General features: G+C 35.5%; 1 protein-coding gene across 3 annotated transcripts in view; it reads left to right on the top strand.

Moving 5' to 3' along the window:
• Syt16 (synaptotagmin 16) overlaps window positions 1-12328 on the top strand; it is a 256940-nt gene extending 244612 nt beyond the window's left edge. For all 3 annotated transcript variants that reach the window (XM_058584608.1, XM_058584607.1, XM_046461719.2), the window contains one exon: window positions 7565-12328. In XM_058584608.1, the coding sequence (XP_058440591.1) occupies window positions 7565-7878 (314 nt within the window). In that variant the 3' untranslated portion in view covers window positions 7879-12328. The remainder of the gene's footprint in view (window positions 1-7564) is intronic.
• The last annotated feature ends 4768 nt before the right edge of the window (window positions 12329-17096 follow it).

Genomic DNA, 17096 nt, shown 5'->3' with positions numbered 1-17096 from the left:
ATGACGGCACAATTCTACTTTGTGGCTATGTAACCCAAAGAATTGAAAGCAAGATCTTGAGGAGATATTCTATTATCACATTCACAGTAACATTTTTCACAATATTTAAAACACGGAAGCATCCTCAATGTTCAAAGATGGATTAATGGATAAACAAAAGATATATATATATATATAAAATGGAATATTACCTTAAGATGGAAGAAAATTCTGATATATTGTATGTATCAACCTTGAGGACATTATGCTAAGTGAAATAAGCAAGTCATAAAAAGATACTGCATAATTCTACTTATATGAGGATGTTTAGAATAGTAAAAATAATAAGAGATAGACAGACAACGGTGATTGCCAAAGGTTGAAGGGAGAGGGAAATGGAGATTTAGTGTTTAATTTGTGTAGAGTTTCAGTTTTCACAAGCTGAAAAGAGATCTGGAGGTAGATAGTGGTAGGTTGCACAGCATTAGGAGTCTACTTCATACCCCTGAAGTGTATACTTAAAAATGGTGAAGATGGTAATTTTGTGTTACATGTATTATAACATGTTTTTTTAAAACTGGAAAGAAATTCATTGAAGATATATCAGAGGATATTATTGTAAAACAAAGTTGTGAATAACTCATGTAAGAGCTAGTTGTTCAGATGCCATGTGTCAGGGGAAAAACTGAGAGATTAAGAGGCTGTATGTATGTGGGAGCAGGGGTATATAGAAAATCTTCACACTTCTGCTCAACTTTGTTATAAACTTAATACAGCTCTAAAATACTCTTCTAAAAATTAAGAGATTAGAAAACAGAAAATCAGAGAGATTGATAAACTTTAGACATTAAATCAAGTGTACATGTTAAAAATTTTAATCTAACTTTCAAACCAATAGAAGTGAGAATAAAGAAAATGCTATAAATCAAATAGAAAACAGCCAAAATGTTTCAATGGTATAACGAATGTGAAATAAACAGTAGAAACCAAAACAGTAACTGTAAATGAAACTGTTAATAGTCATAATAAAGGGAACAAAAATTGCCATGTAAAAGATAGATATAATATAATATTTCTCTCTTTCTTCTACTCTTTCCCCATTCCCTTTCCTTACTATCCCTCACATACAACTGCAGTTTATATTGGGCCCATCTAGCTTCACAGTCTATATGGGGGGGAAAAAAGAAAGTAATTACCAACAAATTGAGCTTAATTTGGGAATATAAGAATGATTCAATATTAGGAAATCTGTTAGTCTAATTCACATATTAACTGATTTATAAGAAAACATTATCTCAATTGATGCAAATAGAAGCTTTTGATAAAATGCACTATTCATTAATGATAAAAGTAACTTTAGCAGATGTGTAGTAGCAGATGTGATAACACGGACTAGCCTGTGATATTTCAACAGATAAACTCTGCAGTCTCAGTGGCCTAACATGGCAAAAGTTCTTTTGCATCACAGTCCAAAGTGAATCACGTAACTTTCCTCTTGGCTCTGACCAACGTATGCAGGCTTTCTCCATTTAATGGGCCAAAAAAATGTGATCTTCAACCCATGACCTCCCTCGTTGCCCTGGAAGGGGAGGAGACAGCCTGGGAGATTTCTTGCTTGAGGAAGAGCAAGAAATGTAGTTCATTATGGCTATGACTGAAGATGACATCATTTCTCAAATTTCATTGTTCAAAACCCAGCCCAGTTCTGAACAATGGAATTTGAAAAGTGATGTCAAATAAGCAAAAAGTATACAAAAAAATGCAATATTACTCAGCCTTAAAATGGAAGGAAATTTGACATAGACATTCAATCAATGTATGTTTTTCATGTGGCAAACATTATTGATTAAATGATCCATCATCTCTCTGGGGATCTGTAATTACATATATGTCAGATATCAAGAGTCCAGGCCTACATGTCTTCCTTAAGCCTGATAATATTCATCATCATCATTTTATAATGTTTCTTAGTATCTAGTATGGATAATAACTCTTACCATCTTTTAAAAACTTAGTTATTTTAAGCTCTTGCTGGGAAAGTCCAAATCTGCTGGGAAGGCCACACCCATAATTTGATATTTGATGTGAATTAAATATCACATTATTCACCTGGGGAGGTTTAGTAGGCCTTTGTTGTTCAAAGACTGAGTTTCTTACTGTTTGGAGGTTTAGAAACAATCAGCTTGCCAAATTATAAAAAGTTCTGAGTTTCTGTATTTTCTCTCTTTTTTTTCTTTACACAGGGGTCAGTTCTTTCCCAAGCATAACCTTTCCTTCTTCATTCCAAATGAAGCCAATAATACTGAATACATGATTCTAAATTCTGTTTTTTTCAATCTCTTTACCTAGAGCAACAAACTCATTAGGCATATGTTCTTCCTTCTGAGTTGTAGCAAATGGCAGTTTTACTCACACAACATGGATTGTAGATTTCTTCTGTTCTATTCTCTAATACTTGTTTCTCATTTTTTTAAGGATTTTTTAAAAAATTTATTTTTTAAGTTGTGGATAGACCTTTATTTTATTTTTTTATGTATGGTGCTGAGAACTGAACCCAGTGCCTCACACATGCCAGTCAAGTGCACTACTGCTAAGTCTCAGTCCCAGCCCTAATACTGGTTTCTTGATTACCTGAAACATAACTTCTAAGACAAAAGACAATTCTCATTCTTACTTCTTGGCCAAATCATCTCCTCCTCCTCCTCCTCCTCCTCCTCCTCATTATTATTATTATTATTATTATCATTGTTGTTATTATTTTATGATGGCAACATTCCAGCTGAGATTACCAGTTATTACATCAGTAAGATTTTGTTAGTAAAATAGAAAATAATCTTGGTATATTATGCTGGGAGTTGTTTAACTATTGGAAAGCTGGAGAATAAAAATGTGGAAGACAATTTTCAGGAAATTAAAGCAGACATCATGGGAAAGATGTCCTTATACTCTGAGCTGTGTGTACACAGAAGAGGTAAGTCTCGTGAGGATTTCTAAATGTCATGGACAGAGTTCCTCCATTGTCATCCACTAATGCCAATGCACAATGCAGCTTGTTCTAGGGAGTTTTGGCTTCCCTTTTTTCCCACTTCCTGTATCATACAAATAGCTTTCATTAGTGGAATCTAACTGGAAGCTTACAGGCAAAAGATTTAGGGGAATATAGTTTTACGGATTTATGTCCCTTGAGTATAGGAAAGATATTAGATAGGTGAAAGTGGTATTGAATGTCAACTAATGTGGCATAGAAGGAAACTTATTTGATAGTAGACATTCTAGGTAGTTCAGTAGAATAAGAACAAATAAAATTAAAACTTCCTTTATTTGGTGAAAATCTGATTGTCTACACTTAAAGCATAGGAAAATCCACAAATTTAAATAATTTTTTTATACAAAATCACTTGTGGTCTAATACATCAGCAATTAGAAAGTAGAGTTTTTATTACAAAAGCAACAAAATTTCCAGGATACCAAAAATAACATTAAACAAAGGTAAGTAAGGCAATTGTAGGAAATAAATGACAAAACCCTTGGGAAATGCAAAAGAAACTAAATAGAGAGATATACCATGTTCATTGATGAGAGTCTTCTGTATTGTGAAAACAACAGCTTTTTCCAAATTAATCCATCAGTCCAGTACAATCCCAATCAAAATTCCAACAGTGATTTTTTTTGGTTTATTTCTTTTGTTTGTTTAGTACAGAACTTGAAAGCTAATTTAAAAATTCATATACAAGAACCAATTAAACCAAGCAAGAGTTTAAAATAACTAAGATAGTTTTTAAAATATGGTAAAAGTTATTATCCACAGTAGATATCAAGACATAATATAAAATGATGATAATGAGTATTATCAGGCTTAAGAAAGACGAGTATTATCAGGCTTAAGAAAGACACTCAAGCCTGTATTCTTGATATCTGACAGATATGTAATTACAGATCACCCAGGAGATAATGGATTGTTTAATCAATAATGTTTGCCATATGGAAAAAATAATTAAATCTTTAACTCACATCACATGCAAAGGTCAATTCTAATGAAAAACAAATTCTTAGAACTCAGAAGAAAATATGGGAGACTATTGAATTTCAGATAGTTTTTTAAAAAAACTGTAATAAAAACATCAACTGAAAAAAAGGTATAAACCTGATTCCATAAAAATCTAAAACATTTGTTCTACAAAAGTAACCATAAACTAAGCAAAAAGATAAGCCATAGAGAGGGAGAAAATAATAGTAATGGATATACTGGTATAGATTTTGCATCTAGAATTTGTAAAGAATGCAGTAACTCACTCTCATGTACACCCTGGAGAAATTCTTGAATATCAGTGAATATTGGTTCAATACAAAATAGAGAAAAATGTTTACTGAAATCTTCCAAAAATGAATGTTTTTTTGGTACTTGGGATTGAACCCAGGTCACTTAGCCACTGAGCTATATCCCCAGCCTTTTTTATTTTGAGACAGGCTCTTATTAAGTTGCTTAGGATCTTGCTAAGTTGATGAGGCTATCTTTCAACTAGCAATTCTTCTGACTAGCTCCCTGAGCTGCTGGTATTACAGGCAGGCTCCACCATGCCCAAATCTCAATTGTTGGCTGTTATAAGTGAATGTCCTTAATTAAGAGAATGGAAAGCAAACTGTGTCTTAATAATATATTGGAACAATATATACAGCAGATAAAATACATGAATCACAGGTATATATTCATTGGGATAATAAAAATTAATCCTGAACAAAAAAATCAAATTTCAGGAAGATATACACTATAATGTTAAATACTTTTAATGTATAAAACATTATTAAATATATTTTGGATATTTTTATTTACATCTGCAAAATTTGTACTGGTTTAAAAACATGCGTGGAAATAATTAACTCCAAATCTAAGAGAAGTTGAATGTGACCAAGGAAGGTTACTCAAGGACTTTTCAATTTTAATACTTTTTAAAAATCAAACAAAAACAAGAAAATATCTATAGCAAATATGAAAAACTCTGGCTATCACAAGATGCTGTGTGGATGCTGTTTTCTATTATCTATCTTAAAAATTTTTACAAGTATTAATAAATGAAAAGAGAAGGGAAAGTGAAATGACAAAATTTCTTTCCCTTGCCCTGCATCCCTGTGAATCATGCTCCCTGCCAACCCTTCTCTGAAGATTTAGTCTCTAGTACAATTTAGAGAATACTATGCTGTGAATGGACAGACATTTTGTGTGGGCTCTATTAATCACCTCTGAATACCATGTTGACCCTTGGGACAACTGTCTTTTGAGTTCCAAATGATCACTTTTATGTCAGGATAAATTGGAGATTATATGATTATATATGGTTTCAGCACATTGGCATCTTCTTTTAGCTCAAGACAATTGACCAATAAAGTAGCTGTCAGAATTATCAAGGGATTAGGACCCATTCAGCCTTTGATAATGGCTCGAAGTTACTAAAGATACTACAAAGCTTTCTGAATCATCATCAGAAAATAAAATATTGTTCAGTGTTATTTTGTAGCAACTATTATCAGTTTCCAAAGAATTAAAACAGAGGTCATTTAAACTGGATATTTATTTAACTGGATTCCTTCTCTATCCATTCTTACTGATGTTCATCAGAGTAAGTCACTGAACCCCAAGAGACTCCCATCATGCTCCCCCTACTTTTCCACACAAGCATTTCCTCAGCCTGGCCTCTGTTCTGGCCTTAAAAGGTCCGCACAGGTTGATGAAAGCTTCCCTTTTTGAACTAGAACAATCCTTGGGTCATGTATCCTCAGGCTGGATTGATTATAAAATTATTTTCTTTCATTGTCATGTGTGTATCACCCAGTTTCAGCAATGGCAGTTCAATAGTGAGCAGCCTTTCTTTTAATTAGAAAATGTTCTTGTGAGGGCATACAGCTTGAAATTGCTCTTTATAAAATGAGCATGTCTTTGTTTGCAAAATCCACTCAATTCTTGATGCTGTGACTGGCAGAAGAATTGCCAGAGCGTTGGTTGGTGACTGGATTGGCTTTTCCTAGGAATCCTGTAGCTGTACAGCCAGGGAAATGCTAATTCACTCCCCCATTGTCGGTTTTGTGACAGCTCTTTCTGTAGAACAGTTTGAAGAGTGGAGAGCCCTGTTTCTGAGACAGAGAAGTGTTTTCACACCTGAAGTGTAATTTCACACCTTGTGTTTCTCAGCAGATAAGTGCATAAAATAACACATCAAACCGGAATAGAAAAAGATCAACATACAAAGAAAACTGCAGGTTGTAATTTGTTTCCTACTTTATAGTGCTCTTGGGGAGAACAGTAAATTACAGAGATCTGGGTTTACACTTTAAAAAGTTTGACTGGTCGTTAGGTGGGGAAGTGAGCCGTAAACACTAATCAGCTAGCTGCCTACATGCAAAGAATGTACAGAATGATGGAATTTGGGAAAACACCCTAACCTTTTGAAGTATTTAAAGTACGATATGCATCTGAGTTAGTAAAAACTGTAGTTAAGGGAAAAGTTTTTTTAAAAAAATGATAAATTCAGTGATTTAATAAAATATAATTGAGATAATTTCCATTTAGGAGTTTTGGCAAAAGTAGACTATGTATGTTGGTAAAATTTGGATGTTTTCTTTCCTTTCTATAAGCAACTAAAAATATGATTCTTGTCACTATTTTATAGCATCCCAGTGCAGGGGTTATAAAAGGAGAGGTTTTGACTTTGTTTCATAAGTTTGAAAACTTGAGACTAAAAGAAGAAAGAAAGTCGATATTTCTGGCTAATCGTGAACATGCATCACAAAATATTTGTCGAAGGTTGAGCACATGTTAGGCACTGGGCCAGGCTTCAGGGGCATGATGGGAACAGGCAGTTCCTCTCTACCATTGGGTAATTGACAGTCTTTGCAGACAAATAAGTGATCAGTGATGATACAGGCGATAGGCTAGGTTTTGGTGGAGGCCTCAGAAGGGTTATCTGAACCAGGTCTAGTGGGAGAAAGAAGTCAGCAAAGATTTCTGGAATAAAGTGATATCCAAATGGAACTTAATTCATAGCACTTGTGGAAAGGTGGGTATCAGTTGGGATATGAGGGTGTGGAGAGTGTGCACCAAAGGGAAAGGGGAAGGAAGAGAGCAGGAGGGTTGGAGTAAATGAGGTGGTCCAAAGGATATGCAGACAACAGACAGTGAGAAGAGAAATGACTCTTTAACTCAGTCACAAAGCAGTATTTTGATGATGAAAAAATACATAGATAAAAAATATATGTATATATGTGAAGAACTGGTCCACCAACACCATTACACATACATTACCTGTGCACCTATGTACACACCCTGTGCAAGTAGAGGTTCTAATGAACAGGAACAATGTGCTGGAAGGGAGTGGCACGAAACATCAGGCATTCAATGTAGTAATCCCTGTCCCTAATAATTTATGTGAGCTGTGTTACTCCCAAAGCAAGGACTGGGCCCAAGAGTACGGATCAGTATATTGAAAGGAAAAATTTGCAGGCCATGTAAATATTAAACTAGAAAAACAGAAAACACTGGTGTTCTCTTGTTTCCCAATCCTACTTTTGTTTTGTTTTGTTTTGTTTCCCATAGATACATATGGAAAACTCTTTCTACTCAATTCTGTGGGCCAAGAGATGTCCCGATGCAAGACATCCATTCGCCGTGGTCAGCCCAATCCTGTTTATAAGGAGACGTTTGTTTTCCAGGTGGCGCTCTTTCAGCTCTCTGATGTCACATTGATGATTTCCATTTATAACAGGCGTACTATGAAACGTAAAGAGATGATTGGCTGGATTGCTATGGGCCAGAACAGCAGTGGAGAGGAGGAGCAAGATCATTGGGAGGAAATGAAGGATACTAAAGGCCAGCAGATCTGCAGATGGCACACTTTGCTGGAATCCTAGGTGTGCCAGCTGGCATTTGTGGGCTATGTCTGCTTTGGTTACCTGCGTGGCTGGCTACTGACACAAAGTCTAGTGTGTCCTGTGTCCTAGCAAGCTTTTCAGGCTTTCAAAGAGAGATTTACTAACCCTAGGACATTCTGAGTTTTGGGTTTCTTGAAGGTTTTATTTGAATTTAAATATTGTAATAGAAAACCACACACACAGCCAAGTGTACGACATAGAAAATGTTACCATAGTTGAGACCACTGATGATGTGTTAATTTGTGCTAATACGTTATTGAGTTTTGGTTCACACTGTGGGATGAAGCTTCCCCTAATGTCTCTGTTCACTTGGAGAGTAACCCGAGATTGCAAAGGAGCTGTTAAATGTTACTATTTGCGATCACTTAGGTGTATGATCAGATTTTTCTCAGTGCAAAAAATTCCAAAATGCAGAAATGAATCAGATGCTGAGGCTCATAAGAAAATATAACTGTAATTCATAATCCTTTATTTCATGTTTTTCCCTTTGTCAAAAAAACCCCATTTACCTTAAAAGTAAATATTATAAACTTCTACTTACAAAATAAATTTGTATTAATTAAATACTTCGTTCATCTCACTTACATATAATGGTTTCTATCAGACTTGATTTACATGAATCATTTTTGAAACTAGAAAAGAGTTTAAAAACTTATTGTTGGTAAGAGTAGTTTAGAACGTGTAAGATTTCAAACTTGTAATTTTCAAGGTTTTTATGCTGCCTTTCTCACCTAACAAATTCCTAAGAATGAGAAGAAAAAAAAAAAAGAAAGAAACCTATTGAAGTCATGGAGTTACAAATTTTTCTGAATCTGCTGTTCTTTTGAATTATATTTTTCTGTTGTCAATCATATATACTCAGATATGCATTTTGAATGTACTCTTGCATGTAAACCATGCTCATTTTCCATCTTTAGACTGTGGTAAATTGTACACAGTGAGTCTTCAATAAATGTTGATTTGATTGGCTCTTGGAAATGAACATGTAAACACCTGAATGAAGAAATATTTTCAGCTTAGATGAAATGACACTAAGTTTTTTTTGAGCATTTGAAGTGCCTATAAATGTCATTTTTTCATGGTATTTGCAGCAACATATATTAGTCATTACTTGCATTCTGGGCATGTGTTATTTAGAACACTCATTTTGTGTGGTTATGAGCATGAAATTTTTCTTCTAACTTTTACATATTTATGCAGTGCATGGTTTATTTTCTTTATCCCTACCTCTGAGCTCTTAATTTCAATTACTTTCAACTGGCAGTAATACAAAAAGAGGAGGAATGTACATTTAACCCAGTGCCCAATGTGAAGCTTTTCTGAGCACTTGCTCAGTCACTTATTTTTAGCTTTTATGTTTCATTGTTGACTTTTTCCTGTCTGTGGGAACAGTGATAGCTAGTGATGGATGTATACAGTCAAAAACACACAACTCCTCCTCCGCTCTGCATTTTGACAGATTGTAAGCGTAGGCTGTAACACTTGAAGAACATATTTATTCCTTGCAGTGTGTAATGGTTATCCTGACAAGACCAGACTAGGGCAGAGGAGAACTCTACTATGATTTCAGGGTTCAGTGTTGGAGAGAAATGGTTTCCTATGGAAGAATGAGAATTTGCAGATTAAGTCTCTTATTTCATACATATGCTGCTCCGTTATGGGCTACGTAATGAAACCATGCTCCTTTGGGTTTTTACCCTACCTTTCTTTGGAAGACCTCAAAGTGCTTTTCCAGCATTATATCCATTAACTGCTGAGTGTGGCTCTGTCATTGAGTAGAACTGAGTGCGATTGATTAAGTCGTGGCACAAAGAACTGGCTTTTCACTTCCCTTACTCTCTTTATGCCTTGTGTTTAAAGGGAAGTAGAGCAGCCTCGTTATGCTTTCCTTCATGCAGTCGTATAATAGCAGCATTCACTTTAAAATTTACATGTGAAAAAAATCTGTATATATTGTACACACAGCCTTGGGTTTGTCCCCCTCATATTTTCTTGCTGTACATGTTGCCTGCATCCCCTGCTTTGTGGTGCCTAATAATCACCTGGACTTCATTTTCTGCTCCCTTGACCCACCCTGTGTTAAAGGTTTTCGTTTGGTGTAGTAAAGATATCCTTGTGTGCTTGATCTGCTTTCCAATAGTGTTCATATGATGCAGTTTATAGGAATGTGCAGCGATTTAAGGGAAAGGATGCCTGAAAAGCATTTTTTATTTTTATAACTTTTCTGTGTTGGTGCTATTCACCATATAGGATGCATGTACATCTTGAAAATACAGCAACGTTCACCCTCAGCTGATTGTATAAACATAAAATTCTAAAGACAAGATGCATTAAAATAGGAGGCTGATTTTTTTTTTAAACCTTGATTTGAAATTCTAGTTTAGTAAGATCTTTTGATTTTGGGCACTTAAACTCCCTTATTTTCTTGGCAAAGTCTAGACACAAATGCATCTAACATGTTTTTCACTTGAGCTTTTACATCTACATTTGCTTTTCAAAAGACTTATGAAACATAATTAGTTGGTTCTGCAGTGAGAAAGCTGCTTTTGCCTATTTCATCTAGCTAATGATTAATATCTTGTGGGGAGATTTGACATGGAAGCAGCCCTGGTTTTTGTTGCATGAGTGGTTCTTTCAGAGATTTTTTTCCTGAAGAGCACACTTTATGAATAATATTGTTGAGAACAAATGATGTACTGGGTTTATAAAAATCTGCTTTGTAACGTGCCTTCTTTCAAGGCAAGAGTTTACACTGAATTGGGAAATGTTGGTCTCACCAGTCATGGTGGTGGCTGTTGTACTCTCTGCTCCCCTCTGACTATTGTTGAATTTTTAAATGGACCATTCACCAGGCAGCCGAACACCTGCTCGCAGTTCCCTCGCCTTCACTGGCTCCCTGTGTGATGCACAGTTGTTTTGGACCCTGTTTTTGCTGATGCTGCATAACTGTCAGGGAGGTCTTGCCTTCCCTAAAATAAGAAGAATTTGTAATGCCTTTGGGTGTATTATCCTAAGCATTCCACCTGCACAAGGCCTGAGAAAGAATCCCCACCATGTTTGCAAGGGGAAATGAGTATGGCGTTGCGTTGTCCTTCGCTTTAGACACTGTTAACTCCAACTCCCTTCCTTGACAGTTAAGTGATTGATCTCAAATGTTCACCTTCTCCATAGTGCTAGGTGCTACAGGAAGTCTGAAACATATTTTTTTGACAGTGTGTAGACCTCACGATATTTTACAAATTATTGTTACCTCTTGGTCAGTCACTGTGCTTTATATTGAGGCTACACTATATGATCTTACTGGAAAACCAAAACACTTTTCCTACCAAGTAAAGCATCATTTAAGTAGAAAACTACCATCAGGTTAAGTGAAAGTGCTTCTCTCTGCTAGCCACTAAATAGACAGAATTGATGGTTCAGTGTGGACATCAAACTGTGAATTCCCCCAAACCTAGATATCCTTTTGCAGCACAGAGGACTCAGGATGGCAAGATCCAAAAAATAAGTAGAGAAGAATTATTTGTGACATGAAACCAAATGGAGGCAAATTCTTTTTTTTTTTTATAAAGAAATAGGAGCAGAAAACACATGTGGTAATCTCTCCTTACTTTAAATGAAACTGTTGTTTTAAAAAAAAAAATCCATTCTGATTGAGCCAAGACAAAAGCAAAAAGCAAATGCTGGATAATCCTGAAATGTAAAGAGCATTTTAATTTGAAAAATGAATCATTTGTTTAAGCAAAACTATGAACAGAAACAACAAAAAAGTTCACACAACATGGGTATGGGAGAATTGAAGAAATTAATAATCTGGGTACACTTAGCTTCCACCAGCATATATTCAGGAAGAATAAATGAATAAACCAAAAGACACTCAAGATTAACAAGCAGTCATTTTCCTACAATTTGTGGAATTATGTAAAATACTTAAAGATAGGGGAAATGAAACTGGTCTAATGTTGTAAAGTTAGCATAGACTGTATGTCTTAGCCAGGGCTGAAATGAAACTCAGCTAACTGTGTGGCCTTAAGAAAATTAATCAACTTGCCCATGGCCCAGTGTCTTTAACTGGAAAATGGAAATAACACCTACCTCATAAGGTTTTTACAAGAGAGAACAATGAAATCACAGTTGTGCCTAGCAAAGAGCCTGGCACATAGTTAGTATTCAGCTTTTCCTCCTCAGAATCATGCTTGAAATAGAAAAAAAAAAAAAAAACTTTTAATATTTATTTCTTTTTCTAAGAGAAGTAATTTTAACAACAGAAAAAAACTCAAAACAATTTTCAGATACTCAGAAGAGGGCTCAGGAAGCCGGGCTGGATTTGCAAAGAAAGTAGATGTTCAACCAACAATAAAAAATTAAAAAAAAAAAAAAGAAGATGTTATCTGAAGATAAGCCTAGTTTATGGAAAAAATTGAGTCTTAAATAGACTTCAGCAGAGGTAAAATAGAATCTGTCTTTTATCCCCTTAGTTTGGAAAAGGTACAGAACCTCATGTGTACATCTTAATAAACCACACAAAAGGCCTCCCCCTGCCCACAGCTCTGATGTCCATACATGGACAGGGTACCTTGTTGACCTCATCAAAATGCTGGTAAAGATGACAACTTGGCTACCTATTTCAATTTGATCTGAAAATGTAAAATGAAGTGTATAGCACTAAAAAGACAATCTTTTAAAAATGGACCCTTTTTAAACCGACATCTTATGTCTTATATCCATATAGGCGAAAAATTTTAAATGGTCTAATAATACAAGCTATTGAAATTCATCTAACTGCTATACTGGGAGGTTCTACTCAGAGCCGGTTATTACTGTTCCGATTAAGAGCTAACAATAAAAGGAATTCTATCAGCTGACAATAATTCCTTTTTCAAGAGACTTTTAAGAGTGACTTGTTGAAAGTATGCTCAGTTGTTCTCAAGTGATTCAAACTTTTGAGTAAAGAGGAGTGTTTGTTTCCTAGGAAATTAGAATAACCTTTGTTGGCATTTGATCTGCAGAAGCAGTAAGGGACAAACTACCTCAAGCTTAGTGTCACTGGGTACCATGAACTGGCCTTGTGCTACTTGTGCTCCTAAGCTAATTGAATCTGGATGAGGACCTGTGAACCTGCTTTTCCCGAGTTTAGTCTTGAGTCTGGTCTTCTTAATTAAGGAGAGACATGAAGCGGTTGGAGAAGAATCACTTTGCTTAGGGATTTTAATTGGAAATAATTTAACATGTAGGGAAGTTAAAGGGATTGGATGAGAGGTGAGGAGGCTGTGAAGTGACTTCTAATATCAATTCCAAGAGGAGGTGCACGTTTTCTCCTGACCACGTGGACAGGGTCAGAGCATCTTCCTAGAAGATTACTTATTAAATATAGGAAGAATTATATGAAGGTTGTTTCTCATTAATTTAAGTGTACCCATTCCATTTCCTTTTGGCTAGTACTGTGTTGTTTGGGATAGCACAGAACTTAAAATCTTTCAAAGTACAGTGGCTCCACATTGAAGCCATTAGTTATCATAAAAACAATTGTGCTCGCCAATATAAAATCATTAAATTGGTTTAATTATGTGCCATAAAAATAGACTTTCTTGTTATGGAGTTTTAGAAGGAGGTGAGACATAGTAGCTGAACTTATCAGGAAAAGCTGCTAGATTGCCTTCAGCTTGCTTTGGTTGCATTAGAGGGTATTGCCAAGAGCATCAGGAAACAATCAACTTTGGAAGCCTTTTAAAAGAGGAAGATCTTCTTGCAGTGTTGGTTATGTCTACAGAAGAATGGGAGGGCACCCAGGAAGACAGCCTTTATGAAGTTCTTCAAAACTTTTTGTATTTTGTGTGAATACAAATAATAATCCATAAAAACAAAAACACTCCTAGCTCATGGTCATTTCTTTGGATAGTTTTTTGCCACATTGCTTTTTCTCAGCTTCATAGGTTTTTCTCTGGGGAGTTTCTGTTCAGGTTTTGACTTAAGTGACTTTGGAGATGCCTTCAGGATCTGGGTTAGTTTTTCCTTCTACGGTGCCTTCATGTTTTTTGTTCCCTTTGGGTCATAAAGCTGTATCCTAGACACAGACAATAATCACTTATATTTATAGTCACTGTGAAACCTATGGAACAGCTTGAGCCTTTATAGAATAAACTCATAGGCAGTCCTGGAGGCCCATGGATATTCTTAGAATAAATCCCTAGCATTGCTAACTGCTCTCTGTTGCTCACTATGCTGCCACCAGATATCTCAATTGAAGTTTCTACTTCCTGCCCGTAAGTGGCAATATTCCCAATTACTTCACAGATGACTAGAAGGTAGACTTCCCAATGGTCTCACCATATTTATGCATAATTTTTGCTGACTTCGTTTTCCCTTAAAGTATTTCTTGCTATTTTTCATAATTTTGGTTTATACAAAATATATTCACTCAAAAGACATTTATTAAGTATAATATGTTCCAAATTCTGGGGTGGTGGCTGGAGAATAGTGGGTGAGTAAAACAGTTTCAATCCAAAGATCATTTTTGTTTCTAAATATTTCCTCTTTTCTTAAAAGATTCTGACAAGGATTCTAGGTAAACCATAAAATCTCTTTAGTATCCTTTAATTTTTGGCTGAATGCATTTCTGTAATGGTGTCTTTACCCTCCTGAGAGAGTATTTAGGGAAGGTGGAAGTTATTGCTCTCTCTGGTTAAGAAATAAAGATATTCTTTTTGTCAGCATGTGCTTCTCTTCAAGATAAAGGGCTATGTTTTGTATAGGAAGAGCTTGGTGTTCCACTTTGCAGTGAAATGAATTGCATCATGAAATAGCAGTTGCATAGTTAGTATTTTTGGCTTTTGTAACTGAATGGAAAGCACTTGGAGACCCTAGAATGCTAGGCCAGCACAAGCAAATGTGACAGCTCTTCTAAGTGTCATGTTTTATGAGTGAAAGGTCCTGCTACCCTTTACTTTTTAAATGAGCCATAGCTGCAAGATAAAGGGGTGATAATGAGAATAAAGAACTCTGTTTCCTGCGTACCTCTCTGGTTTTGATTAAAACTTGTCATAGTATTAAAAAAAAAAACTGGACACATTTGGGGCATCCTTATGAAATGGGTAAAATTCAACTTTGGGAATGTTCCTACCAGAAGGAGGAACCTATTTAATTGTTTTCTAATCTCAATTTTTATATCAGTCTGAATCTGATTCTCGATGCCTTCAACTTTACAACAGAAGGCATAAACTATAGTTTACCCAATGGATTGATTAGAAATTAATCAATCTTTGGTAGCCTAAAAATTTGCATTGATTGTAGACAGTTTTTTATCATTGCCTAGTTGATGGACCCTAATAAAAAGTTTATATCACTTACTTCAACAAGATCTGTGTGTTTGAGAAAAGATATCAGAAAGCTTCCAGTGAAAACTTTGATCAGGTAAGGAACATATGCACTAAGAGAAAGATATTTCCATGTAAGTTGTTCTGTATAACACATGCACATTCTAGAGCCACGTTTCTTTCTTAATACTGTCAAGTTCCTTGTACCTGGCATCTTGAGCAAATCTTGCTAATTTTGCCACATTTCCCTGTGAACTATGGTAATCCTTATTAATCTACAACTTTTTTTAAAAATTTTTTATTTATTTTTTTTCTTTTTTTATTTTTTAAAATTTTTTTATTGTTGGTTGTTCAAAACATTACATAGTTCTTGATATATCATATTTCACACTTTGATTCAAGTGGGTTATGAGCTCCCATTTTTACCCCATATACAGATTGCAGAATCACATCAGTTACACATCCATTGATTTACATATTGCCATACTAGTGTCTGTTGTGTTCTGCTGCCTTTCCTATCCTCTACTATCCCCCCTCCCCTCCCCTCCCCTCCCCTCTTCTCTCTCTGCCCCCTCTACTGACATTCATTTGTCCCCCTTGTATTATTTTTCCCTTTCCCCTCACTTCCTCTTGTATGTACTTTTGTATAACTCTGAGGGTCTCCTTCCATTTTCATGCAGTTTCCCTTCTCTCTCCCTTTCCCTCCCACCTCTCATCCCTGTTTAATGTTAATCTTCTTCTCATGCTCTTCGACCCTACTCTGTTCTTAGCTACTCTCCTTATATCAAAGAAGACATTTGGCATTTGTTTTTTAGGGATTGGCTAGCTTCACTTAGCATAATCTGCTCTAATGCCATCCATTTCCCTGTAAATTCTATGATTTTGTCATTTTTTAATGCAGAGTAATACTCCATTGTGTATAAATGCCACATTTTTTTTATCCATTCATCTATTGAAGGGCATCTAGGTTGGTTCCACAGTCTTGCTATTGTGAATTGTGCTGCTATGAACATCGATGTTGCAGTGTCCCTGTAGCATGCTCTTTTTAGGTCCTTAGGGAATAGACCGAGAAGGGGAATAGCTGGGTCAAATGGTGGTTCCATTCCCAGCTTTCCAAGAAATCTCCATACTGCTTTCCAAATTGGCTGCACCAATTTGCAGTCCCACCAGCAATGTACAAGTGTACCCTTTTCCCCACATCCTCGCCAGCACTTGTTGTTTGACTTCATAATGGCTGCCAATCTAACTGGAGTGAGATGGTATCTTAGGGTGGTTTTGATTTGCATTTCTCTGACTGCTAGAGATGGTGAGCATTTTTTCATGTACTTGTTGATTGACTGTATGTCCTCCTCTGAGAAGTGTCTGTTCAGGTCCTTGGCCCATTTGTTGATTGGGTTGTTTGTTCTCTTATTGTCTATTAATCTACAACTTTAACACATTATAATTCAGTCTTTTTTTTATGCCACCATACTAATGCAGCCACAAATTAGATTTTAGTATGATGAAATACAAAGTCTTTCCCAGAAGTTTTAAATTTAATTTTATTGTGATTTTTTATTATTTTTAATTTGTGAATAAGGAGTTAGTATTTGCATACTCTTGTGACAGAAATTTGTTATATTTGTTGGAATAAGATTTGACTTGTATTTTTAGATGAAAGCACGATGGTTTTGTGATCTTTTTATTTTTTTTTATAAAACATCAATGCATTTTATTTTTTAGTTCAATTTTAGGGTCACAGCAAAATTAAGCAGAAAGTACAGAGTTCCCATTTACCCTGATCCCCATTCACACAGACTTTTAACTATTCTGTCCACTGCAGTGTTCCATCTGTTATAGTGAATGAACTTATGTTGATACATAATTATTTGAAATGAATAATTTACC

The sequence above is a fragment of the Marmota monax genome, unplaced genomic scaffold (genome assembly GCF_021218885.2).
Source record: "Marmota monax isolate L192 unplaced genomic scaffold, Marmota_monax_Labrador192_F-V1.1 WCK01_AAM20220418_F8-fsc00001, whole genome shotgun sequence".
Classification (NCBI taxonomy): domain Eukaryota; kingdom Metazoa; phylum Chordata; class Mammalia; order Rodentia; family Sciuridae; genus Marmota; species Marmota monax.
Note: the sequence above shows the minus strand (reverse complement) of the source record. Positions and strands in the feature narration are given on the sequence as shown.